Consider the following 27,510-nt stretch of genomic DNA (forward strand, 5'->3'; position numbering starts at 1 on the left):
CTCAGTATCGGGAGCACCGTGATAATTAAAATCGTAAAAAATTGGCTCATCTTGCTGGTACCAAAAGATTATCGTGATAGAGAGCATGGCGATAAAGAAGGGTACTGTCACAAATAAGACGTAAGTCAAAGCCCTAAAATTATTGAAGTATTGATAGTAAATGCAATTTATTCAAACTGATGGCTTACCTAGACAAGTCGCTTGGACTTAGTTTTTCCCTACTGAGACCCTTCGATTTTTCATCTTTAGGTTTGATCTTATTGTTTGATGGATATCTAATTTTACTTTTTGCCATATTTACGAATGTTTTGACAGAATAACTTTATGAAGTTAATAGGTATGCGTCATCGAATATCAGTAGAGGTTAACGGTGAACATATACAAGGTGTTTGCATTCAACTGGTCAACAATGCTAGAGTATTATACACGAACCATAGAGAAGCAGTTTGAGATAGGATGGTCGGAAGTGCGTGGTTTCACAACTACAGGTTGTTAAAATTTATCTAAAAAATCGAATTGTTCCCTCTGTATTAAAAACGCTTTTAGAGATTTTAATGAAATTTTTTTAGAGTTTTTTAAAATTTATTTAAGTTTTAAATAACAGGTGGTAAGGCAACTTTTTGAGGAAGTACAGGTGATTTGACTTCTCCAGCGACGGACTTGTAGCTTATGTGTTTTAACTTTTTTGGAAAAAAAGGTACGCCACTGTTTTTATTTTTTTTTAAACACTATTATTTTTTAACAAAAAAAGAGCACTTGAATTTTTCCGCTCCGATTCAGTTTTCGTAAAAAAAAAATAAATCCATACAAGGGTCATTTACTTTTATTCCCCGAAATTGTTCGTTCCAGCTAGTTTTTCATTGTAATATCGATGGAATTAAAAAAAATAAAAAGTGGGTTCGGTTTTTGTTAGGTTTAGTATCGTAGCACACTTTCGTATTTTTACGGTATGGCAAGAAACTATTTTTAGGAGATACCATACCTAAAAAAATTTTAAACCTAAAAATTTCAATAAAATCGCTAAAAGCGTTTGTAATCGCTAAAAGCGAGAAGGAAAATTTTAATTTTACCTTAAAAAATTCCAGATCCTACAACATCCTATGTTTTGGAAATGAAGAATTGCCGAGCATCGGTGTCCTGACTCAAACTATTTCTCTTTGGTTCCTGTATATAATCTAGCATTTTTGACTAATTGCACACACCCTGTATGAAAATAATTATTTATCTTAAAATTGTATTTTTATTACGCAATTTGTCTTTCTACATAGGGACAACTTGATTTTTCTTAGTCTATTTGATTCAGATGGCTTATATAATTTTTTTGATTTAATACTATTATTACTACCCATATCATCTTAAAGTTGATTTTTCTATTTATCTCTAAAATGCATTTTGCTTTTTTACGACGGGCATCTATATTCTTGGGTACCTGCTTTACGCCCCGGTTATAAGCATAATTTCATGAAATCCTTTTAGGTCTGAGATGCGGTATCAGATCAAAAATATGATTTAAGAAAAATTAACTGCATTTCATTTTTCCATGACACATTATTTAATATTCTCCTCAATTTAAAAATCTCCAAAGGAAAAAAATTGAAAACTGCTTAGTAAAATGAGGTTACTGTCAATTTTCTTTTATCAACCTTCAAATACGGGTTTCACGGCACATTTCAGCCAATAATTCAGCATAGACTTGGCAGCGTGTTTTAAATTGACATTAAAAGAATTTATGTGTTTCTTTTTTGTTTTTCATTTCATACATTACTTATAATTTACATTTTCTTCAAAAAATAACTTTAAAAACCTAAAAAAATACTTTAAATCTATGGACATAAAATGCGTGCGAGTAGAGTACAGTACAGTAATGAGTTAGTACAACACTTAATTCAAACTCTTAGGGTGTAAAATTATTAAAAGTACCTTATAGGTCTGAAAAGTTTGGGAAAAATTTTCCACTAACTGGAAATTTTAACATATTTTGAAATATTTTTCAAAAGCCTGAAAAAGGTGAAAAGTATTTCCAAGCCTTCAGATCCAAACATTCTTAGGTTCAAAAAAAGTTAAATAAATAATGTTCTTCTTCTTCGAATGCCATATATATTGGAGGTGTTCGTCATATGCTTCTGTCAACTCCAGGATTTCTCATATATTTTTTGTAATTCTCGAAAACTATTTGTCTCCGTTCATTGTCTAATATTTTGTAACCACGAAAGCTTTCTTCTTTCTATACCACTTTTTTTTTCTTCGATCTTACCTTGAAGCGCTGGAAATCATAGCATTCTCCTCTCATAACACATGTCCTATACTGATATTTTTCTTTGTTTTATTACTTCGAAACCCTCACGATCTTATATTTGTGCTCTTTGAAGAACTTCTTTATGTCCTATATCTCTACCCATGATATTCTCAACATTCTTCTCAGACACCACCTCTCGAATGCTTCCAATTTATTTAAGGAATTTGTTTTTCATGTCCAGGTTTATACACCATACAAAACAATTGACCAAGCGTAACATTTTAGAGTTTTGTATCTTGGTTTGAAGTTTAGATTTTTGTGAGGAATTTTTTGAGTTTAAGGAAGGTTGCTCTAGATTGTTCTATTTTACATCTAATATCTTGTTCTGGGTCCCCATTTTGGTTCAACGTACAATATCCCATTTGTACATACATACAACTGTACATCCCAGATACTTAAATTGTGTCACTTGCTCACTATTCTTCTCATTTACATGAAATCTGATTTGTGGAACTTACTTGTGGTCTTACTCACGACCATAAACTTCGTTTCTTTACATTCATTTTCAGGCTTAATCCTGTGCTTACTTCATTTACGTGATTCAATAATTGACGATCTTTTGCATTATCCCCGATTATCACAGTATTATCTGCGTATCTGATATTGTTGATATGTATCCCGTTTACTTTAACACCTCTAGGGTTATAAAAAACCGACTCAAAAAACACTCTGTCCGAATTGAGATTAAACAACATCGATGATAAAACGCAGCCTTAATTAATCGAATTTTGACCCAATTAAGATACGATATTAGATAATAGTAGAAAAAAAAAATTTAAAATGACTAAAAAAAGAAAATTAAAATATCGTTAAATGCCTGGAACATTTAAAAACCTATTTGGAAACCTTGAAAAACTCGAATAAATATTTTCAAAACCTAACGGCATACACTAAGCTCTTCCAAAAAAACTTAAAGGAAAAAGTGAAAATTCATTTTCAATTACTGAAAATTAGTGAAAGAAATGCGTGGAATAAAGCGAAAAATAACAATTTATAAAAGACGTTAAATCGTTGGAACAAAATAACAAATCTCTTTAAAACCCTGGAAAACCAATCACTTTTAGGACCGCAAAATTTACGTTAAATGACTGGAAGACATAAAAATCGCTTTTAAAGCCTGGAAATTGGCAAGAAGTATGTATTTACGTTTCCTGAAATACCTTAAATACTTGAAAGAAAATAAAGAAAATATATTAAAAAATATATATCAAAGAGCAAAACGTGAAATGTTATTTTATATTGATAGAGGGCGCCTAAGTAGTACACATAGAAGTGAGTTTAGAAATGTAGGGTGGTAAAATTAGCGGAGAATACCTTTGTGGTTTTATGAGTCCTTTCTTTAATTTTATTTACCATTCATAAACTATGGCTATATTATCTGCCATCAGGTGTGTCATCTGCATACCGTATATTGTTCATCCATGTGTCATTGTCTTGGAAGATGTTTTAAGAGTGAATGTTAAACAAAAGTGGCGAAAGGACACATCTCTGTCTTAAACTTTTGAGGGTTTCCTGTGCCTTTGTCACTTAGTTATTAAATGTAACTATTTATAATATAACTATTATGCCTATACGTGGATAAAAAATAAAAGTAGTAAGTACTCTAATAAAGTCTATTCTATCTTAGCCGATTTTATAAAGAGTCTTAAAATAAAATACACATAAAATGCAGTAGTTTCTTTTAAAATGCCGTTCCAACGGGTTTTTATCCACTTCAAAGGAATTAAATCTATATTAGTAAAAAACACTTATATTGACCCACTATATTTAGGCATTCCAGATGTTTTGGAAAAGCTATAAATCTCAAGAGGCGTCAATAAGATAAGTAAGGCCGAATTCAAATCCGGTAAAATTGTCGTGACTAATCTGGAAAAGCCGTCTCCGCTGTTATCAATAGCAAACATGTGAGTTCTCCAATAGTGTTGTCCGACCACGTATTTTTGAACTGAGAATTTTGAGTTTTTGCTTTAAATGATTGTAATAATAAATTACATTTTTTAAATTGTTTTTTTTTTCGTAAACTACACTCACTTGGTTCCCTGGCATCCTATCATAATGGTATTTATGGCTTATACGGTACTCTTGGGATATATGGGTCTACGCCTCTACTAGGAATTCATGGAAAAAAAAGATTTTTTTTAAATTCATCTGGGTCTACACTGAAACTTCATCTACTAGAAATAGGGAGAAAATCTTAAGAATATTTTAAGTATTACTCGCCTTCTAAGGAGGAATATGTGGATCTTCAATATAACGGGAACATTCTTTGCAAGTACATGGAGTGAAAATCAATAAATTTAATATTTTTGACTACTTCATAAATAATGAGTTTAAGAATTTAGTGTAAAAATATCGAAATTATTAATACGTTAAGTAAAAAAAAAGTCATTAGTGCCCGGACTAAAGCGAGCAATTGTGCACAGTAATACGTCAAAGTGGAATAAAAAATCTGATGCGAGGACGTAATGCGTCAAAGCCAGACAGAAATTCCGATGCGATGACGTCACATGCTGATGAGTCTTGTAGTCCGAGCGTATAAGGATAGAAATGATTCTTTTGTAAATATACAAATGCGTCTTACGTATTTATTAAAATATATTGAACTTTTAATAATTAAAGGGGTATTTAGTTGATTAAAAAGATAATTATTAATAGTAAACCAGGTAACTTTGACATAGGAAAAACAGCTCTATTATAAATAAGCGTTATAAATCATTGACATTATAGAAGATTCTGCCGATAACATGAAACCTTTTTTAGATTAAGGAACACTTTTTTTTAGTGACATATTTACATTTAAATACCCACATATTAATAAATCCGCAATTAAATAGCAACCACTATTTTGAATGATCAATTCCAACCCTAATTGAAAAAATTGGATCAGAAGCTTATTAAAAAAATTAAATCATTTCATGAAAATGTTACAGTTTTGCAAAGAGAACTGGAGTGAATATTCGGATCATGAGCTTAAGGTTGCTCACGTGAACGCTATATCTTTGTTACTAAACTTTGCTTATTTTCAAAATCACCTACGTATAGTAATTATAAAGTCATTGGGCCTAAAATTTTTTTAAAGATAGTAGTACCAGGTGTTATATATCCAAACCTAAATTCAAATTATCCCGAACATATATTGTCAAATATATGTATATTCATAATATGTATATGTATAGAGGATTTTAATATCAACATGACTAAATTCTAATAGTTCTTCGAAAGTTCTAAAAATTAAACAAATTTAGAGTCGATTTTCTCTAGTTTTAACATGTTTTAATTATTTGGAATGTCTCTGATTAATTTGTTATTTACAAGTAAAGAGAGCATATTAAACGCAGAAATAATGCAGGAGTAGCAGATAACTTTGAAATTTATTCAAAATTTAAATTCGAAAACATCGATCAAAGATAATTTGGAGAATCATATTTTATATACGCAATGAAATTTTTAACTTGCACGCTCCAATAACGCTATGTGTAATGTAAAAAACGCTAAAATGACAATTTATGCTTTGCGGATTACAGAGAATATAAAACTTATGGAAACATTAAAAATCCTATAAACAAATAATAAATTTTACTACAGCTACCATTAGAATGAAGAGGAAAGTATATTTTATTTCAGAAATCACTCTACAAAGAGAATTGGCAGGAGCTACCTAGATAACAGCTCATAAAATAAAAAAATTATATCCTGCTAGAAAATTTAAGTAATCCTTTTCATACAAATGACAACAACTTTTAATCCAGCTTTGCTGTCCATTTATACTTTCTTATATTACATATATTATTAAACTTCTATTTTCCAGTTGCGTGAAAACAGGCACATGCTATGACTTTGTCTAAGATTAAAAATTCATCCGAGCGTTGTCATCTACGTTGTCTAAGAATACTGCCTTTCAAAAGTACTTGAAAAAACAATTAAAAAATAAATTAGGTCATTTTTACAATAGAATAATATTTTACAGAAACATTTAATCAAGCTTCGTTTGCTATAGCTGCAAAATGTCTTTACCACAAATAACAGACGATATAATTAAAGCCCTATTTTTCTCGATTTTAGTAAGGTGTTCTATATGCTAACACATTTCACATATTGGGTTTGACGTACATGCTTGTTGTTTTAGTAAATCGTTTTTAACTAATAGGATACAGAAAGTAGTGAATAATAATTGAAATTCTGAACTCAGTCTGATTACTAATCGTGTACATGCATGTCTGCTAAATAGAACATGTGGCACCTGCCTGCTCATGGTTTTAAAAACATTTGCTCCTTACTTGTGTATTAATATATATCACCGTATGTGATTATCTAGTAGGGTTTACAGTAGGAAAACATTTACATAGGGAAACAGTTTAAAGCAAAATTTATCAAGTAAACAATATTTTTATTTAGGTTAGGACTTAAACAATATTCAGTATTTGTGTGTAAAACTAACTAAATGGTTCAACCAAGAAAGTACGATACTAAATTATGTAAATATTGTATTTAATTTGTTTGGTAAAACAGTTAAGAAATAAATATAATAACTAACATTTATCACCCGTTATGAAGTTAGTAAATTTGCTAAAAAATATACTAGTTACGTGAGCTTTTGAATTTCTGTAATTATTTACTGCTTCTATTTTTACCCAGCTGTGCCCCGATAAATTTCCATTTGGAAATGAAAATTGACACTCACGTCTGACAAACGGCCTAATTAAAACAAAACAAGCCAAACTTTTTCACTTTTATTGCATAAGTGGATTTAAATATTTTACTGCTAATGGAAAACTGTAATTACTCTGATTACTTTAAATATTTTTATGGGTTTGACTCTAAGTTACAGTAAAATCAATTGCTTCTATGAAATCAAATGTCAATACTTGACGTTTGCCATATAAACTTTCTCTCCAAGGATTTTGCTCCATATATGAATAAATCATATTTATGTTAAACCTAACACAGACAAGGCGACAAAATCCAATTTATTCCTTTATTTACCCTAACATTTTCCACGTTTTGTAGGAGCCAATGAGGTTGATAAATAAAAAAAAACTCTTAAAATTTTCTTTCTTGCCTCACAACTTCTCGATTACCCTAAATTCTGAGAATGATTTGGTAATCTGCGGATCCCTAAGTTCCTATATGCTCAGTTATTTTAGTCCAACTGATGTCTAGTTGTAGATAGTGAGAAGTCACAATGCATTGTTTTGATGTTTTATTTAGGTTTACTTAGGCTCTAAAATGTCAATTCTCCGAAACTCTAAAAGGCCTTAAAATAGGCCCTAGGCAAAGGCATATTTGCTGATACAATAAAGTTTTGCTCAATTACTAATTAGTTTCAAGCGAAAGAGGCCATTAGTGCATAGTTATTCGAGTACATTCTGGTACATTAATTAGCAAGTCAGTTAGTTTATAGAGCACTAATTAATGAGAAATATGAAATATGCCAGTTTTACTAATAGCAGATAAATAAATAGTAAAGAAATATCGGAGAAAACGTTATATTAAAAATAAAAACTACATATGTCATTGGGTTTTTATAATAAAAATGTTTTGTTATTTAATAAGCTCAAATAATACCTAAGTAAAAATATATTTTTACTGATTGTGCATTAAATACAATTAATATCATACGAGTTTCAAGCCAACAATATAAATTTTAAAAATATGTTATTACCGCACTCGAGTCTCACCTATACCCATAAGCTTGAGGGAACTTTGTCAATTTATACAAATTATGAACAGGGTATAGTATCGTAGCTTCACTAAAGCTAGACTGCGCATTGTTCTTCAGAGCTGGGAAAATTGAAATTATTGTAATTTTACGTAGTAAAAGATATTTATTATTATATTATTATATTTACTCATTTATTCATGTAAAATAAAAAAAAGAAATTGTTTACATATGTCAGGCAATATAAACTTACAAGCTAGAATCATAAAATGATACATACTATACAAGGTACACTTGTTAAAAACATATTAAAATCTAAATTCAATGTACTCGTCTAATGAATAGAAACAATTACTTATAAAAATGGACTTACCTTTATATAAAATTCACTTAAAGGTAACCGCTTTATTTCAATTTGTACGTGTCTCGTCTTGTGTAAAGGAGTATCTAATAACTAAATGTTATTTCCATCTATGTTTATATTTATTTTTATGATTAGGTTCAAAATTTTAAAATCTCCCTGAGGCAGTAAATTTTATGTTAAACTAGACTCTTATTTCTGAATGATTTTTATGATTCTGAAACCTAACCAGACAATTTGTCTTTATTACCACTGCTAGGATAACTACATATCTTAAAACTGACTGACTTTTCATCAGCATTTAAATCATAAAACAATTATATTATGCTCTAGTAATTAATTATCCCTTTTATTAATTTTGATGTTATTAATGTTGAGTGAATAAACCATTAAAATCACTATTGAGATGAATATTTTTTAGCAATCTGTTACATATTCTGGATCAGATCAATATATTTAAGATTCAAACTGTATCAATTTGAAAAAAGCAGTACTTTCAATGGTTTTGTGTTTAATATTACTGCTAAAATAAATATTTTGATACTTCCAGGTAGGGAAGGAAAAAACCTCATTTGACTGATATCTGATCAGCAATTTAATTCAAAAATAATACAATTATTATATCCTCTAATCAGCAAATAAACTAATAAAATCACTGTTGAGAGGAATATTTTTTATCGATTTCTTATTGATTTTGTATCCATGCAAAAATATTTCTTACCGATTTCAAATTATTAAACCTTTTACGTAATTGTTGAGGTTTAAAATTTATATAACCTGACTTCGAGTTGTTAAAGATGTAAAACTATTTTTTTTTAATTGTGCAGATGATAAAATATACCTTAAATTTTCATCCAGCATGTACAAAATTTTATATACAGGGCGCATCCGTCAAAAAGAAACAAGGCTGATGTTTTATACACTGGCTGGGATTAGGAGTCAAGTGATACCTTATTTTAAAGGTAATTTAATTCTCCTTTTAATGCATAATTTTTTTTTAAATTGTATGCAGCCATTTTTAAGAAAATAAAAAAAAGCAATAATTAAAAAAGCGATATCTCTTTATTAAGCGACTTATTGCTTCTTGAAAAAATTTCAAAACCTGTTAATTTTTATATCGGCGAAGACTTTTGTCCTTTATTTTTAATCGTCCCTTAAATAAAAATGGGGTTAAACTTCATGACGAGAAACCTCAATTTAATGGTCATCAATTATCTTTTCAATATTTCCAACATCACTCAACATAAAAATAACTGTTTTCTAGATTTTTCGCTGTTAAAAAATTGTTAATATAAATATTGCAACTTTATCATTTGAAGAAAAAAACAATCCGTACTAGTTTTTTTCTACTGTGGAATGCTGTTTCGTGTTTACAAATGTGCGTTTTTTTTCTTCTATAGAAATTCATAGTATTTATATTTAGTTTATTTATTTCAATTTAGTATCTAGAAGCGATTCTTAATTTTATTTAATTCTAAAATGGTTTATTCAACTGCAGAAAGAGTATCGTTGATTGACCTGAATTACGAAAATGTGCTGATCTTGCAGTTTAGATTATTTAAATGCATCCAAATAAACCGAAAATACATAATTCAGCCGGTGGCAAAGTTTAGGGAGACAGGATCAGATGCAAACCGAAAACCAATAGCTCCAACTCGATGCATAGTTTAAAGCAAACCTATGGAAATTGCTATTTTGGGCCACATCAATATGGACCCTAGATTAAGCACCAGGAACTTACCTTTAGTGTGTGGCATATATTATACGAGCATTCATAAAATTTGAAAGATACTTAAATATTACCCCTAAAAAGTTCATCTTTTACAACAATTGAACAAAGATGATTTTCGATAGACGTTTGGAATTTTGCGAGATTATACAATAATAAATAGATATTAATAAATAGATAATCAAAATTTAGTATTTAACATTTGTTTCTCCGATGACTGTTGGTTTTCTCTAAACGAAACTGTTAACCGTCACAATTGTCGATAATGACGATATTCCACATCTAGTCCATGAGAGTCACCATTAGTATCCTGAGAAATTAAACGTCTCGGCTGGAATTCATAGCGATGGTTTAATTGGTCCTTTTTTATCCAAGGAAGCTTAACGGTGAACTAACTGCATCTACAATTACTAGAAGACGCATTAAGTCCTGCATTGACAGAGACGTTGGAAATTAATAATAATTACATTGTCGAAGAGTTAAGATTTCAAGAAGATGGTACACCTCCTCATTATGCCCTTACTGTTCGATAATACTTAAATCGGACGTATTCTAAAGAGGACCAAAACAGTGGCCCACAATATCACCTGACTTAACCTTTTTAGATTTTTTTTTAATTTAGTCACTTAAAAAGCAAGATTTATGAAACTCAGCCAGAGTCAATACCTCAATGAATTACGCCAGCATATCGGGCCATTACACCAAAAATGCTTCATGTCCAGGGCCGTTTTGAACAAAATCTTTATTATTGTTTGGATGCACGAGGAAAACTGTAAATTATAAGAAATACATTAAATTCTGTCTCTTTTTAATTTCCCTATCTTCGTTGATAAATGTAATGAGAAACGTAGAAAATATTTCTTTATTTTGTTGGTGGATCACAAGTTTAAGCCCATTTTCCTCTAAGATATGAAGCTCACCTCTGCGTGACGTAAGTGACAAATTTATTTTCAAAAAAAAGCACAAAGGATTTCTTTGATAAAAAAATTAACGAATTTTAAATTTTTTTCAAGAAGCAATCAATCGTTTAAAAAAGAGAAATTGTTTTTTAATTATTCTTTTTTTCCTATTTTCTTAAAATGATGGGTTGAAAAAGATGTAGTAAAAAGAGAATTCAATTACTTCTAAAATAATGTACCACTTGACTCCCAATCCTATTTAAGATTTTGGGGTCAAAGCTCATCCCCACGAAGGGATTGAAATTGCAAAGCTGATGATATCCACAAAATTTTTCCCCTCAAAATAAAAATCGACGGGCCGAGCAATTTTTTTTAATAAGTGGTATATGAAATATCAGCCTTGTTTTCTTTCGATTGGCCCACCTTGTATATTTGCTGACATAAGAAGTGTTACATTCAGAAAGAATAATTTCTTCAACTTAATTTCTTCTCAAGAATGGTAGACTTACATCAAGAATTATAAACGATATCATTTGCAACAATTTTTATAGACAGGTAATAAAAAAAAAATTTAATGGTGCAAAGGTCTTCTTCCAATCATATCCCACACATGTTCGATGGGATTTAAATCCGGTGAGCGGGGTGGCCACGTCAAAACAGTAACGCCTGCTTCTATTGCTATAAAAGGACGTGTCCGCAGCCAGCAGTAGTACCAACCGTGGATGGAATGAAAAAAGTTTAAAGGCTCGAATGCGACAATAGAGTACTCATAGTAATAGGTCTACCTTCCTGATGCGTTGTCTAAAGCACCTGTATTGATGCTCTGTGGTACGCCTTGGTTGACCAGTTGGTCTTTTTCGTGTTCCTGTAACTTCTTCATTGCAGTGCAATTAACAAGTCAGCCAAGGTCGTGATACGACAAACTAACATCTCGATATGCCGTAACTCTACCCTGTCAAAATCGCTGACATGGTCATAATTTTGATATCTTCAAACTCAACGCATTTAGTTATGTTTAACACTAGTAAATGGATGAGCAATAACTAAAAATATCTGTACTAATCAGCTTCCAGAAGCAGCAGAAAATGCAGGTAAACAAAAACAAAAACGTTGTCGATGTTACCATAGGCATGCTTTAAACAATCATTAAGTTACCGAAAAACAAATTAAAAAATGATTCCTTCTGGGTGTAACTTCTTATGTCGGTGAGTATACAGGATGTTTGATTAATATTGCGACAAAATTCAGGAATTCGAATCACAGCAGTATTTACCGCCCCCATGGTCTTCCGACTTAAATCCGCTTGATTTTTTTCTGTGGACCACCTTAAACATTTGCGGAGTTGCGGAATCGCATTATAGCGTCTTGTGAAATAATTTGACAGACTCCAGAAATTTTCGAACATGTCTGCCACTCAATGCGACGTATACTAGATGCTTATATTGATGTTGAAGGTGGTCACTTTGACCAACTTTTGTAATCTTATTAGTATTTCTTAAATTAAGGGTGCATTTCATTTCATCACTCAAAAACTGTATATTTTATGAAAAGAATGGAGGAGCAAAACATTTTCATTCTTAAATTGAAAATTTTGAGTTCCGTCAAAAATGCAATAAAATAATAAAAATAATTAAAATTTATTCGCGAAAACTTTAATCACATATATGCTCTGAAAGAAATAAAGAATTCCAAATGATTTTTTAATAAAAGAAAAAGCAGTGTCGTACCATTTTAAAATAAAAATAAAAATTTAAACTGTGTCTAGGAAAAACGGTATGGATGCTAAGAATAGAAAAGAACCAATTTTCAGAAAATTATCTACAGGGGTATCAAATTTACTAAAAAAGTAAGATTTTATTTCATTTTATCTCTAGCCATTAAGCACTTATGTTGATAGGAACTTTTTTGTTTGATTTCGTAAAAATAATACCTCAAGGTGAATTTAAGAATAAATTTAAATTTTAAAATGTCAGAAGTTTAAGAATACATACATCGGTTAAAATCATCCTTTTCAGACTAGTTCATCAGGGTTCAAGTATACTACAAGATGTGGCTGTCAAATTCTTCAATAAATTTAAAATGCCTCCAGTTTTTACAATTAAACAAAGTGGATTTGAATTGAAAACTAATGAAACTTATAACCCTTGTTAAAATTGGTGATACAGAATAAATTAAAAAAATTTGGAAAAGCTCGATAATTATTATGCCTGGAACATACCTGATGGCAAATCTTTTTTTTGTTGTTGTTCATTGATTCTGACAATGTTTAATTAAGAGTATTATTTGTCGTAGATAACAGATTTGTAAGTTAATATTGTCAAAATTTTAACTAAAATTAAATCCATATTTTATTAGTTTAAGACGGTAGAGAGAGAGAGAAAAATATTTTGCAGTTTTTCAGCAAATTGGGATTTTTTTACTAGTTTCCATTGAGAAACACAAATTTATACTCCAATTAAACACATGGAATTTAACAATGAATAAAAATAATACCTCAAGGTGAACTTAACTATAAATCTAAAATTTTAAAATGTCAGAAGTTCGATCCATACATCGGTTAAAAACATCCCTATTCCGACCAGTTGATCAGGGTTTAACCGCAGTAATCTATCACGATCTAACTATAACAGCAGATGTGGCTGTCAAGTTCTGCTCCAATAAATTTAAAATGACTCCGGAACAATTAGGCGAAGTAAATTTTACTTTAAAACCCTAAAATATTTTGTTAAAATTGCTGGTAGAGAACAAATTTAAAAAATATGGAAAAGCTCAATAATTATTATGTCCGCAAATCCTTTTTTTGTTGCTGTTCGTTTATTCTGACAATTTTCAATTAAGAGTATTATTTGTTATAGATAATAGACTTGTCAGTTAATAACGCCAACATTTTAATTAAAATTAAAGGGTTTTACAAATTAAGCTTAATCGTTAGTTTTTATGTAAACTCACCTTTACCATCGTCTTGATCTCCATTGATAGCTGCCTCTTTTTCCACACTGAAAATATCACCATCTTTCTTTTCATCGTCAGATAAATCCTCGGACTTTTGCCGCCAGCAACAGCACTGTGTTAACTTTAACTTACAAAACATCGTCTTAGTTTATCAAAAAGTTGTGTTCACGTTTCTACGTACTATTAAAATTAATAAATCATTGCATAAAAGGTATAAAGTTTAATATAGATTTAACTACAGCAGAACCTAAACGTATGACAAAGTTGGTTCTTATTAAGAATTAAGTGTAGTAATTATTTAACTCGAAAATCTTAAAGTAATTATGAGAAAGAGGGACTATTAGTAGTAAACTAACTTTTTCAGTTAAGCCCTTCAGCGAATTTCTAACGTTTCAAGTTTACGAAAATTTGGTTTTTTGGTCTCACTAAACATTGGCAAATTCAATTTAAGTAAATACTTTTAAACTAGAGCAATATAAAGTTTCAGGTTTTTCAACTAAAGTACATAGCATTGAGGCAGGTATGACATTAGTTAGGAATTTTTTGTTATTTTTAGATAATCTTAATATTTATATTATTGAAACATTTATAGAGCTGAATGGTATATAGCCAGGATGTGATATTTATTTCTTTCTGTCTGCTTTGGAGGATATTTTCTGCTCTATTTGTAATGGGAGAGATATTGTCCTGGATGGAGATTTAAAAATGCTCTTTAATACCAGTCAAGATATCACTCTCGCCCTTCTAAACCTTTTGGGATGATACATTCTATATCAGGCAGTTTTTCAGCATACGCGTGGAGAGGCTTGCTTAGACAATGTGTGTGTTAGTTTTGAGTTTGACCTACTTTCACCTAAAATATTAAATCCTCACCTCTCAGATCATTTGAGTCAATAAATAAGTTTTTCAATTATATCTAAAGTCAATGTATTACTTTAAAAAAAATCTTTCAACCTCTAACTCCAGGCGGTTTTAATTTTACATCAATATTAAAGGATTTCATTGACACATAGAGTTTGATTTCGAACAAAAATTAAGAGATTTAATAAATCTTCTAAAGGATGCGTACATTTTTTCGAAAAAAGACATTACTGTAAGATCTGATCAACCACATACAGAGAGAGTCTTAATTTGTTAAAGAGGTGTGTAAACAGTACAATCGAGTGAGGGATTAAATAAAGTTGATGAAATATTTTAAAATAGATATAGGATTGCTATGTGTAAAAAATTTGCTAATGATAGAGCATGAACATAGACTCCTGCAGTAATTTTTGTAAATATATGTGTCAAATTATAAATTTCAGACAAGGTAAGTCAAAAAACAAAGGGAGTACTGCCTCCCAAGGTTTAAATAGTTATTTCACATAAATAGCTCATAACTTGATAAATGACATACCAACCTCTACTACTCCACCACTTCGATACTTAAAAAACGTGAATTCTATGTCTAACTGATTTGAATATAAAGAAACATTTTATATTGAAATGAGAGATACAATATTAAAACTAAAAAATAAAAAATTTGCAGATGCATATGGATCAAATGTGTAACTTAAATAAACTTAAAAAAAAACCTAAAAATAAAAAATCAGTGACCATGAGACCTTCAGACTAGACAGAGCACAATTACGCAAAATATTGACCTCGTGGATGCAGTAATGGTTTATTTTTTTTAAGGGCTTAGGAAACTTTAATACCCTATTATGCGACCTCAGCAAGGCTCTTGACGTGTTACATACTCTTTTTTTATAAGTTAAAGTCTATAATTTTAGTGCAAATAGTTGAAATTAACATAGTCATACCCTACTGACAGGTATCAGAAGGTATAGGTGCATGAAATGCTGTCTGTGGAGGCATTTTTAGATATTGGGTTATTAAACATTGGGCCCTATAGAATAAGAAATAGGGATAAATACAAAACTTCATAAGAATGTTCATAAACACAACACTAGGGTAAGTACAACCTATTGTAGACTGAAAGTGCCAGTGTAGGCCTGATTTGCTGGATGTCAACCTTACGAAACTTTTTAACGAGTTTCTTTAACTGGTTAAGGAACTTCCCCCTAAATAAATCAAAAAGAGAGTAAAATAATTTTTAATTAAAAAAGCATACGTACATCTCAGAGAACTTAAAATCTTAGACGTGTAGTATTTTTTGGCCCTTAGTAGATAATATTAGTAAAACTTTTATTTTTGTTTAGAATTTTATACCTAGTATTAATTTTTTACTGTTTGTAACATCTTTTGACTTTGTGTAAATGCTTTACATTTTAACATGTAATATATTTTCGTACCCTTTTACCCTTTTAGGTGCTATTGCCATTATTTTAACATGTTTGACAAAGAAGTAAAAGCCTATGTATGTAGATGAAAAGGGAAGAATGTTGGTAATCAATTTTTTCCTATTAGCTTCTAGGTATTTCTCCCTATATTTCCGCAACAATTCTAAAAAGTATAAATTTTCATTCTTTGTCTTTTGTTTTTGAACCGATATTTCTTCGTTTTTATGAGTATTGAAAGTATTTGAAACCTAAAACTGAAATAATTTTTAACATTATCCCAACACGACACAATAAATTACCATTGCGCAATAAAAATCCAACTCGTTTTGACTGACATATTATATTGCGCAACCTGTCAATGTTAATCATAAATGAAATATTGCACAATATTATCGATCGTCTGTGGGGCCGCTTTATATATAAAACGATGACTTTAGTCTAAGGCATTGACATAAGACATTGACAAGAAATCTGTGAGGATTTCTCGTAAAGAGGTGGATAATTCCTTGCAGAGCTCTTTAGAGACAAGTAATCTCTATCTACAAATATGAAAGTATGTTTGTTTATTCCGGTATAACTTAAGAAATACGGAATTGAATAGCACGAAATTTGGCATAATAACTTCGTTTGTCACCTGGAAGATTATTGGCATAATTCTATTTGCAAATAAATTGCTAATAGCAGTGGACGTAGTACACATACTTATAGCATGTGTACTACGGTCAGTAGCGTACGTATACAGGACCCAAAGTTGGTAAGCTTGGAAGCGATTAATGAAAGTATCGAACCTGTATACATATATATGACCAAAGTCTATATTGTATTTCAGTTGAAATATACATAACTTTCATGCGAAACGTCATCGCAGTCGATTCGTTGTCGTGTGCTGTTAAATCTAAATCGATCAGCGATATTGGTTGCTTGGAATATTGTGAACTCTTTATCTTTTATTGTTTTATACTTTAACTCTCTTTTAATAAAAATTATTGATAACACATTTTAGTTTCAAAGGTCTTATTTTATTTTTAGAGGCATCTTATGGATATTTTTAATTTCAGTCTTTATCTTGCATAAATAAAATAACTCAACTGTGTATAAATTTCCCTAAAACTTAATTAAAACTATTATTTCAGTCAAGAAATTATTTCTCTGTTCTTCCAGGCAGTTAAGAAAAAAATTAAAACATTATAATTTTTTTACTTCAGCTGCCTGGAGTCAATTATACATCACGCTACGCCACTAAAATACGCTACACGTATTTTGTTGGGGTTAATAGATTGATCAATGAAATTCGTCGTGAATCAGAATTTTTTAATATCACTCAATTTTAAGTGCCGGTCATCTAATCTCTAGCACTGATTTACACGTTATATATTCATGAAACTTTAAAGGACTAGATACATAAAAGAATTAATGATTTGAAGAAATTAAGAAATTGTTTTGATACAAAATTTTTGGAAACCTATTGGATATTGTGGTCAAAAAAAGGGATTCGGCATCAAAAAAGTTTTCAGCTATTTAACATCACAAATTCTTGCACTACCGTGCACTAAAGGTAAAAAGCTTATAATTCCTATAAACTAAATAAATTTAAAAAAAAGACTTTGGTGCCAAAATTAAACCCGAAGTTCTACCCTAGTCGTATCGGATCCCAAACGTAAATTGAACCGTAAGGCAATAAAGGCCCGGATCGAAATTTAATTTTCCCCAGTTGTTTAATAAATAAATTTTCCATAGCAAGTACCGCGAATAAAAGATATTTCACGCGTCAATTATTACGCGAGATTCTATACCCCTGAATTAATGGAAAAAGGGATTTTATGCGACGGAGAGCTTATTAAAATGCATAGATTAAATTTTCAAAATATGCATGTATAGGGCGCGAATAATGGTTCCACTGGAGGGATGAATTTATGATTGGCGTCAAGGAAATTATACTGAAAAATTGGAATATAATGATTATAAAAGAGTCATTTTATATTCAATCGAATTTCTTATTGAAAAACCAAAAATCAAATTGCTTTCAGATAACATGTTGTTTTTTTAAGTGCCAAGGGGTTAATAAATATATGTTAAAAATCAAAAAAATTCAAAATTTTAAACGTTGATTATTTTATTAGACCCATTCCATCCATTTAAATTTTAAAAGTTCAATTTAAAATATTTACATAGAAATTAAAAAAAATATTAATTTAAAAAATTCTCAGAAAGTGAAGTGAATTTTTTTAAAATTTTCTCATAACGAAAATTCAGTTTTTTTTATTTTTTTAAATATTTTAGCTTTTAAAGATATTTAAAAAATACCTAATATACAAATTAAGCTTAAAACAGAAATACACATCTTAAAAAAAATTTCGAATAAAATGAAAATTCGCAAATAATAGAAAATTGTCTAATAAAAATATTTTAGGTTTTTATTCTATTGATCTTTTAATATGGCGAATTTATGGGATTTGACTAAAAGCAGAGAATCTGGGACTATTTAGAAAAGGTTTTTTTAGGTATATTGTCCTTATGAATACGCTTATTTATTCTAAAAAGCGTAACAATTTTAATAACACTAGTCAAAGCAAATATAATGAAAAATATTACTGAAAAAATAGATCTTTAACTAAATACTAAGCTATAGTAAAATTGTTTATTTAAATATGATTATTGAAAAATACCATAACTAACATTAATTAACTATTTAAAAACACAAAAAAGTTACATAAAAACCTAAATATCGTATATCAACATTTTAAAAACTTTAGGAGAACTTCTTCAAGTTCAGAGAGGTTAATTTAGTTTTCAAACTACTCCCTCCGAAAAGCATAAAGTTGAAAAGACGAAAATCAATTTTCCGTTTTTCTCATCTGAAGAACCCAATTAATTCGAGTGAGTTTTGTCTGCTCTTATCGCTTGAAGAAACTTTATCATCTGATATTAGTCACTAAAATAAACTTTTAAGCCATATTATTTTGAGATTTATGAGTGTGCCTATAAAAGCAAATGGGAATAAGGGAACAAAGAAAGGCGCTTATAGTAGATATAAAACAAATTTAACTTTAGTAGGTATGAGAAAAGTAGTAAACAACTGCAATATAACGGCGGAAATGGGTTTGCGGAAAAATGCGCAAGTGACGGAAAACCAAATTGAGTTATTGCCATTTTGCGATAATATGTCGATCTACGGGTTTTTGCAAGTCCGGAATTCAATGCCAGGTTTACGCGATTTTTGTGTAGTGAGATGGGAAATTGCGATTATATTTATTGGCCCTGCAGTTTTTGCTAGATGATGCATTTAAGCGCAAACTATCAATTAACCTTTAAAAACGTTTAGTTTATAATATTGTTCAAATATTCATCCTATGACTTTCTATATAATTAAAACTTTTTCTCACCTCTTTTCCCACGCGAAGTAACAAAGGAAATCCACATAAAACTAACTGCAAGAAAAACTTTTCACCTTAACAATCCATCTTTGTGTAAATTTTACGAGGAGAAGCCTTTCAGCTGCTTAAATTGAATTGACTCACCTGCCACATTTTCAATAACTTGACACTTTGAAATAATATTTTCCTTTTCACGAAACATGTGACGGGAAAACTAAATTTCAGGTCGTATGGGACCGTTTTTCATATAAGAAGTTATAATAGATATGGTAAAAGGAAAATTCCCTTTGACAAACCTCAATTTTCCCTTGAGATTTGAAATACTTCGGGTAGAATGGTCAAAAAAGGCAAACAGATAAACAGTTTTATAAAGTTAAGTTTTGTTGTACCTATAGATCTTCTTTAAAAAAGCCGTAAAAATATTTTAAGAATTTTTGATAAAAATGCTTTACAATCCAATTAATTTAATTTTTTTACTCGTTTTTCTGTACAGGGTGGGCAAAAAAGTGAGGTCTGGCAACAATGTATTTTTTTTTATCGTTATAAAAGGTGCGATGAGAGAATTCTGGATATTATTTTCGAGTAACGTATTACAGCGCTAGAGGGCTTTACTAAAAATGAAATAAGAAAAACGTATTTTTTTCCAAAAACGTATATAATAACCTATACTTTCGATAATACATGATATATCAATTTAGTTTAAGGCTCATAGGCCTATGAACGATAGTGAAGGTGGGGAAACTTATTGAACGTGTAATCATTAAAATCAGTGTAAATTCTAAACCACTAAATTAATTTTAGCAATTCAAAATTTGTAAGCACGATCAATGTAGCTGTTTTAAATGTCCAATCTCATTAATGTTCTATAGTTCGTAATAAAAGAGCTAGAGTGCGCAATTTGTAATAATTGCAATTTTCTTCTTTTTAATCCAAATCGCCCTACTATAAGAATGAAAAAAAAAACATTAATGTATTAGCCTACGTAGAATTTAAAAGGCATTTTGGAACTCGGAGGTTATCTTTAGATTTGAGAATACCTCGAACTACTGTTCAAAATAAACTAAACGACCATTAGCGCATTAGCGCACATCCTTTTAAATATCTTTTTCTCCTCGAGTATATAGGTATTTTATTTTAAGGCTACATCCCTACCATATAATCCTACACCAAGCCTTAAACGAACATGATTTTAAGCGCAGAGTTGATTTTTGTCATTGGCTGCTAGAAATGATTCGCAAAAACAGGGACTTTTTGTCACAAATTCTCTGATCTAATAAAGCTATTTTTAGTAGCGTTGGTGGATGAAACAGGCATAATATGCATTATTATTGGCTAAAAATCCCCGTTGGATGCGAGAAGTCCAGAACCAAGGTCGCTGGAGTGCAAACCATTATCGGAATAAAAATTGTTGGTCCTTATTGTTTTGAGTAGTGCTTTTTTGCAATTTTAATAAATGATTTGTCTATTTTAATGGAAGATTTGACATTGGAAGTGAGACGGATCATATATTTCCAATTAGACGGGTGTCCATCACATTTTTCCCGTTTCGTGTGGGATCATAAAAATAATTATTTTCAAGGGCGCTGAATCAGAAGGGGAAGTATTGTCTTAACCGGTCAGGTCGCCCGATTTAATATGCCTCAATTTTTATTTATAGGGTCATTTAAAACATATTGTGTACCGAACTGCACACACAATTAGACATAATTTGAAAAACAAAATCCGTAATACCATTAATCAAATATCCACCCAGAGAAGATTAGAAGCTTGTTTGGAATATAATGAAAAGCAGTTTGAACATCTATAGAGGCAGTAAATACCTAAAGTAATGATGTTTGGGTTTCAAATCAGTCCTTTTAAAGACCATAATTTAAATATAAGAAAGAAATTCGATTTCGATTCAAATATATAATTGTCTAATAAACTTCCTTTGCTTGTGTGATACATTAGCTTAAGTATTAAATTATTATATCTTATTAGTAATGTTCATTCATTCATTGTCAGGCATTCTAAGACCGAATGCTAGATGGCGGTATATAAGTTTCAATTTTAATTATGCGGTGTATAAAAAAAAATTCGATAGATCGATATCAATATCAAAGATATCATCGTTCGATTTTACAATATTTTTGCAAATTTTATCTAATTTTCAAGTATGATGTGAAAAATATACTATTCAATTTAAATTTTGGAGTAAAATTTAAAAAAAACTAGAATTATCACAAGTTGGGCCCTCCCCTCAAGCTCCTTTATTGGGAACTTTAGAGTAGTGAGGAGATCGGACGTTTACTAACTAATACTAAATTGCTAAAATTAAATTATTGGTTTAAAACCAACACCGATTGTAATGATTACATTTTCAATAGCTTCATTCTTCTATCTTTTTACTAACTACTGCAAGGATTTATAAGCAAAGCATACCTGAACGTATCATATCTTTAGATGTAAAAACGAACATTTTTTCCTTTTAAAATGGCAAATGAGCGCCATCTTGGTATAAACACATAAAAAAAAGACTTCGCATTCGAGAATATTGAATTAATGGAATGAAGAATGAAATAATGCTGTACTAAAAGTTACTTATGATTAATATACTCAGCACGCCGCCATTTTGTTTTAAATCACATTAGTGGTGTGATGCCCCAGAATATCGATAGTAAATAGTGTATGTGTTTTAAATGTTCCAAAAATTTAAAATTATGACCCGTACAACTAAAATAGAAAACCTAAATATTAATTCGGTAAAGATTTTCACAAGTTAATTATTGCAATTCAATTATTAAGAAATGTCCTATTTTTTCCAAGAAATGAAGAAATTAATTTATGCTTAAAAAAATTACTAAAATAACTAAATTTTATAAAAGAACATATAAAATATTTCCATACTCTTGTGAATAACAAAATATTAAAACACTATTACCGCAAAAACAATTCTTAAATTTTTTATGCTTTATCACTAAAATTGCTGGTCGTCAATAATGTATCTATATAATACTAAAAAAATACTCTCATTCGTAGGCCAATGAGCCTTAGGCCAAAACAATAGAGAATTTTCTAAGCGTTCTAGCATTATTATCAAAAATCAAAGTTATTATGAAAGTTTCCAAAAAAAGGCGTTTTTTCCTACTTAATTTTTTTTCCTACTTAATTTTTAGTTAGGCCTATTGGTGAAATTAAGTCTATTGGTGAAATACGGACCTTGAAAATCATTTACAGAATTTTCTAATGGCCACTTTTATAGTAATAAAAAAATCGATTGTTGCAAGATGTATGTACAGGCTCTGAGATACAGCCACTGACCTCGATTATTTGCCCACCCTGTATAAAAGAATTAAAGGTAAGGTAAAAGTAATTGAATTTTTCTAAAAATGAGTTCTGACAACATCATTTTTACATTGAGTTCATGAATGAGTTTCTGCCAAAGTTTGACAGAAATCATATTATTGACTTGCCGAAATGAGAAATTTGTATTTCGGTAAAAATACCGTTCTTCCAATTTAAATAACATCCTCTAAATAGAAAGAATAGCACTGAAAATATTTCTTAACTTGTCGAAAGAATATGAATATTTCGATAAAGATATTAAGTAAAATAGCTTAAGGAGATTGCGTTATTAACGGAATACAAGTTAAAGATTTCCTGCTAGTTGTAGTTGTAATATTAGCTTAGATATTTTTTTAGTAAATAGGTAAAGGGTAATTTACAAGTAGTCTTATCTATTTAGTTGGCTTAGGTAAAATTCAAATTTGAGAGGAATCAATGACTTACTTTTGCGTCTAATATTATTATAATAAGCCGTATTACCATATAAAACTATTTAAATCTATCTAAAAACTGATTTTTAGTTTAAAATTAATCAGAAAATAATTATCCAAGAAAAACCCTCATAAGAAAAAGAATCATATCTGATAACTTACGTGCATTTTAAATCAATTAAAATATCACTGTGAAATTTAAAAATTGAAAAAATCTAGAAAAAAAACATAAATTTTATTGGATTTAGACATTGCTGTCTTTCTAAATTCATTGGAAACATAGTCCTTATGATTTTCGCTCATATCTAATACTCATAATTCATTATTGAAACGAAAGATCATATTACCGACTTTTGGCAAATTTGTGTTTTTAGTCATGTCTTTTGTACATTTTCGAATGATTTAAAAGTAAAGTTTGCTAAATATTGATAATTCTTATCTAAAGTTTGTCTCAGAAAATAAACCTTTTAGAACAATTTAGATCAGATTTGTAAAATCAAAGGAGATAAAAATACAGACAGTAAGCAAAAAATCAAAATTTACCCCACTTTTTATCTATATTAATTATTCATTTCAGACAAAAAAATCTTAGTAAATTAATTAATCAAAAAACCGATAAAATGATATATATCTTATCTAAAAAGTGGCACAAAATTAAAATTTATCTGACCCTTCAACATTATCTTTTTCTGATCTCAATTATTCATCATATATACAAACTATAATACAAACAGATATAACTACATAAGAACTGTAAAAAAAATATAAATTGAAACGACCTATTTTAGATCTATTTATATAAAATATCCAATATTTAACAATGATTTAAAATTAGGCACAGATTATATGTAATTTGGGCTATAAGTTGAAAAAAGTTTTATTTGCTAACGCTGAACTAATATTCCTGAACATTTTTAATCTCTTTAAAAAAATATGCTGTCTTGCAAAAATTCTCACATTAAACACCCAAAAAAGCAGTTTTTTTTCAGAAGCACCATCGACCTCTTAAATGAGTCAGAGATGAAAGATAAAAATTATGTTTGCGCCTGACCTTTTAAATATTGAAATTCCAGTAATAAGAGTCTGTCTTGTACTCAGCCTAAAAAATGGGCTCGAGCTTTTGTTCTTTCACGCTTTGTCGCTTGAAGATATTTTACTTATGCCCCTTTTAGACAATATTAACCCAGACTTGTCCTATTTATTTTTTTTTGTCGTAAGTTAAAGTGAATACCCTTTCCACCTAACTCAAGTTTCCGAAATTTGGCAGTAACTTCCTTAAACTATGTTGATGCGGAAGTTATTGTTGAAGTATATAAAACTCTTTTTTTGCATAGAGGGAAACAATGTGTTTACCTAAAATATGTTAAAATATTAATATTCGGTGTTCTTAAATGCTGCGTCAGATTTCATAGCCCTAAATAGAATCCTCTGTCCTATATAATGATATAATCGAAAACAATTTTTAAGAGCATATTATTAAAGGTTTCTTAGAAATCCTACAGTTTACTAGAAGGTTAAACAATATCTCCGGATGGCTGAATTGGTAAAGGAGCCTTTTGTTTTGAAGATAAAAAAGAAAAGACTTTTACGTTTTGAAATTTCATGGACGACTTCATTTATAGTTAATGAGGGATAAATTTTACTTGGTTTAATAAATAGTTTTAAGTATAAACTATGATTTTCAAAATAGAAAAAGTTAATAGTAGTGCATTTTGTTTGAGGGTCTCATTTGGACCTATATTTAGGTTTTTTATTGGAAATCCTGCGAGTTTAAATTTTCTAAACTCTATGTATATACTTGTTTTGAATGGCAGTATTCTTTTGAAATTATTAGTCACCATTGAAATTATTAGTCACCATTGGCAAAAATAATGAAGAGAATTTTAAGCATTTCCAAATTGTTCCATGACTCTTTGAAAGGATCGCATTTCATAACATTTTAAAATTTTTTGCCAATAATCTTAGAAATAATTAAAAACGGCAGTCAACGCGTGTTACTCTGGTAAAGTCCAACTTATTAATCCAGATTGTATAGAAACAATCTTATGTGCTATCAAACCAGATAACGAAAGTGAATTTTTAAACAACAAATCCCCTTTTCGATGAGTAAAGGCAGCCACAATAAAGAGTAAAATATTTAACAAGTTTTAAGAAATGCTTGAGTTTACTAGAGCGTGAAGTAAACGGTTTTTGTTTTTGTCAATAAAAGCGCAAACCTTTCTGTTTTTTTTGAGTAGCATTTATAGGCGAATTATTTATTATAATGAGGGTTAAATTATCCGAATTTTTTAAGAAAATAAACTTAAAATTTGTTGATGTCGAAAGTTTACTAACAGACTTTGGAAGTTACAAAGGCTTTTATAGCTATTAAAAGTTTTAATTTTAAAGAAATACCTTTAACATATCTTTTCAATAATATTTCTCTTTTTTGGGGAAAATGTAACGAGTAAATGTAATTTTAGACCTCGTAACAATTTGTTTCAGATTAATAGATGTTTTTACCTAATGAGTCTATTATAGATGCGTTAAAAGGAGATATTTAATATATGTACTCCACTTCTACCCTGAAAAGAATAAATGTCCTAAAAATTGCAAGAAAATAGAAAAAAAAATATTTTTTTAATATTCAACAATTTTATTCAGCTAAATTTTTTGCACACATCAAAAATAAAACGAAAACAATTAAAAATTATAAAATATTATTAATAATCACTTGTAATCACTTCCACATAGGTTAAATGATAAATTACAATAATTATTTAGATAAAACCCCACTGGAAAAATGCTGAGAATAAATGAAAAAAATAATAAAATTAATGGTCCTTAGTTGAAGTAAAAATCTATTTAGTTCAGCTATTGCTGCTTCTACATTAGAAGTCAAGGTACCAAGATATTCGCTTCCTGACTCTCACGAGATGTGTTGAAAGGTTCCTCATTAAAAATCACTGAAGAGTTACTGATCTCAGATAGTTATCATAAACTGAATAATCTCCTCAGTTAAGCGCTTTTATATAAAAACGTTTTTACAACGGTTGTAAAGTCTGTATTGGCTACTATGCGCAGCAAGACTTACGTAACTTCCGTTCAGTCATATGGGTGGGGCTTCTGCGCGCATGGTTAGTTATAACGAACGGGTTTACCTTATATTGTAATTCGCGTTTTGATTATGATTTCGCGGTTTTTACTTCGTACTACTAGATCAGCGATTCAACAATGCGTTGTTCTGTGTTCAGTCCTTTCTCGTAAAACCTCACTCGCCCATCCCTAACTGACTACCTACCCGGATATTTACAATGATCAGCAGGTCAACTGACGATGAGAAAAAAAAGAATATAAACATAAGAATATAAAGTAAGACCAAGTCGCCGGAATCAGAATATCTTGGACTTCATGAAGCTGTGTTGTCAAATATTGACAAGAAGAGACTTAGCCAAAAAGGTAAAATAAGAGATTTTGATTAATCTACTCCTATCATCAATTTGTTCAGGTGTGTACGTCTTTTAGATGAGCGTTATGGTTCAAAATTATTATACCATACTGAACTTGATGTACTTTGATTAATATGAGAAGCGTTTCGGAATTTTCATGAAAGATGATGAACGACATACTTGAATAAACGCATATCAAATTGACAAATATATTTGCTAAAAATTTTGCTAAAAAAATATGGAAAAATTTAACAGTAAAAAAAAAAATAAAATAACTACAATTAAAAAACTTGGAAGAAACAAGAATTGGTGGTTTTGTAGTCAGGTTATTTGTTCATAACATCATTTAAATATTGATTCTGTGATATCTGAATTTCTATCTAATTAAATTGTTTTCTAACCTTTTTTTCACGTTACGTAACAAAGAAAATCCATATAAAACTAACTGTAAGAAAACGTAAACTTTTCAACTTTACAATTCACCTTTCTGTAAATTTTATGAGTATTCGCCTTTCAGCTGCTTAAATTGAATTCACCTACCTGCCATCTTTTTACTTAACTTGACACTTTGAAATAATATTTTCTTTTCCAAGAAAAATGTGACGAGAAAATTAAATTTCAGGTCATATACGACGTAGACGTTTTTGGGTTAACATTCCAATGGTTCTTTATATTAGGAGTTATAATACACGTGGAAAAAAGAAAACTCCTTTCATAAACCTGACTTTTGGTTTTAGATATGAAACAACTTGTGGTAGAATACTCAAAATAGACA

General features: G+C 29.7%; 1 protein-coding gene across 4 annotated transcripts in view; it reads right to left on the reverse strand.

The window, feature by feature from the left end:
* The window catches only part of LOC126737876 (cytochrome b5 reductase 4), a 162,783-nt gene that overhangs the window by 19,921 nt on the left and 115,352 nt on the right, over positions 1 to 27,510 (reverse strand). The window contains exon 1 of one of the 4 annotated variants that reach the window (XM_050442952.1): positions 13,894 to 14,229. The exons of the other annotated variants lie outside the window; for them this stretch is intronic. Within the exon in view, the coding sequence (XP_050298909.1) occupies positions 13,894 to 14,035 (142 nt within the window). The 5' untranslated portion in view covers positions 14,036 to 14,229. Of the gene's footprint in view, positions 1 to 13,893; positions 14,230 to 27,510 lie in introns of those variants that run through there. 4 annotated transcript variants of the gene reach the window in all.

This window comes from Anthonomus grandis, chromosome 6 (assembly GCF_022605725.1).
Source record: "Anthonomus grandis grandis chromosome 6, icAntGran1.3, whole genome shotgun sequence".
NCBI classification, from domain to species: Eukaryota; Metazoa; Arthropoda; class Insecta; order Coleoptera; family Curculionidae; genus Anthonomus; species Anthonomus grandis.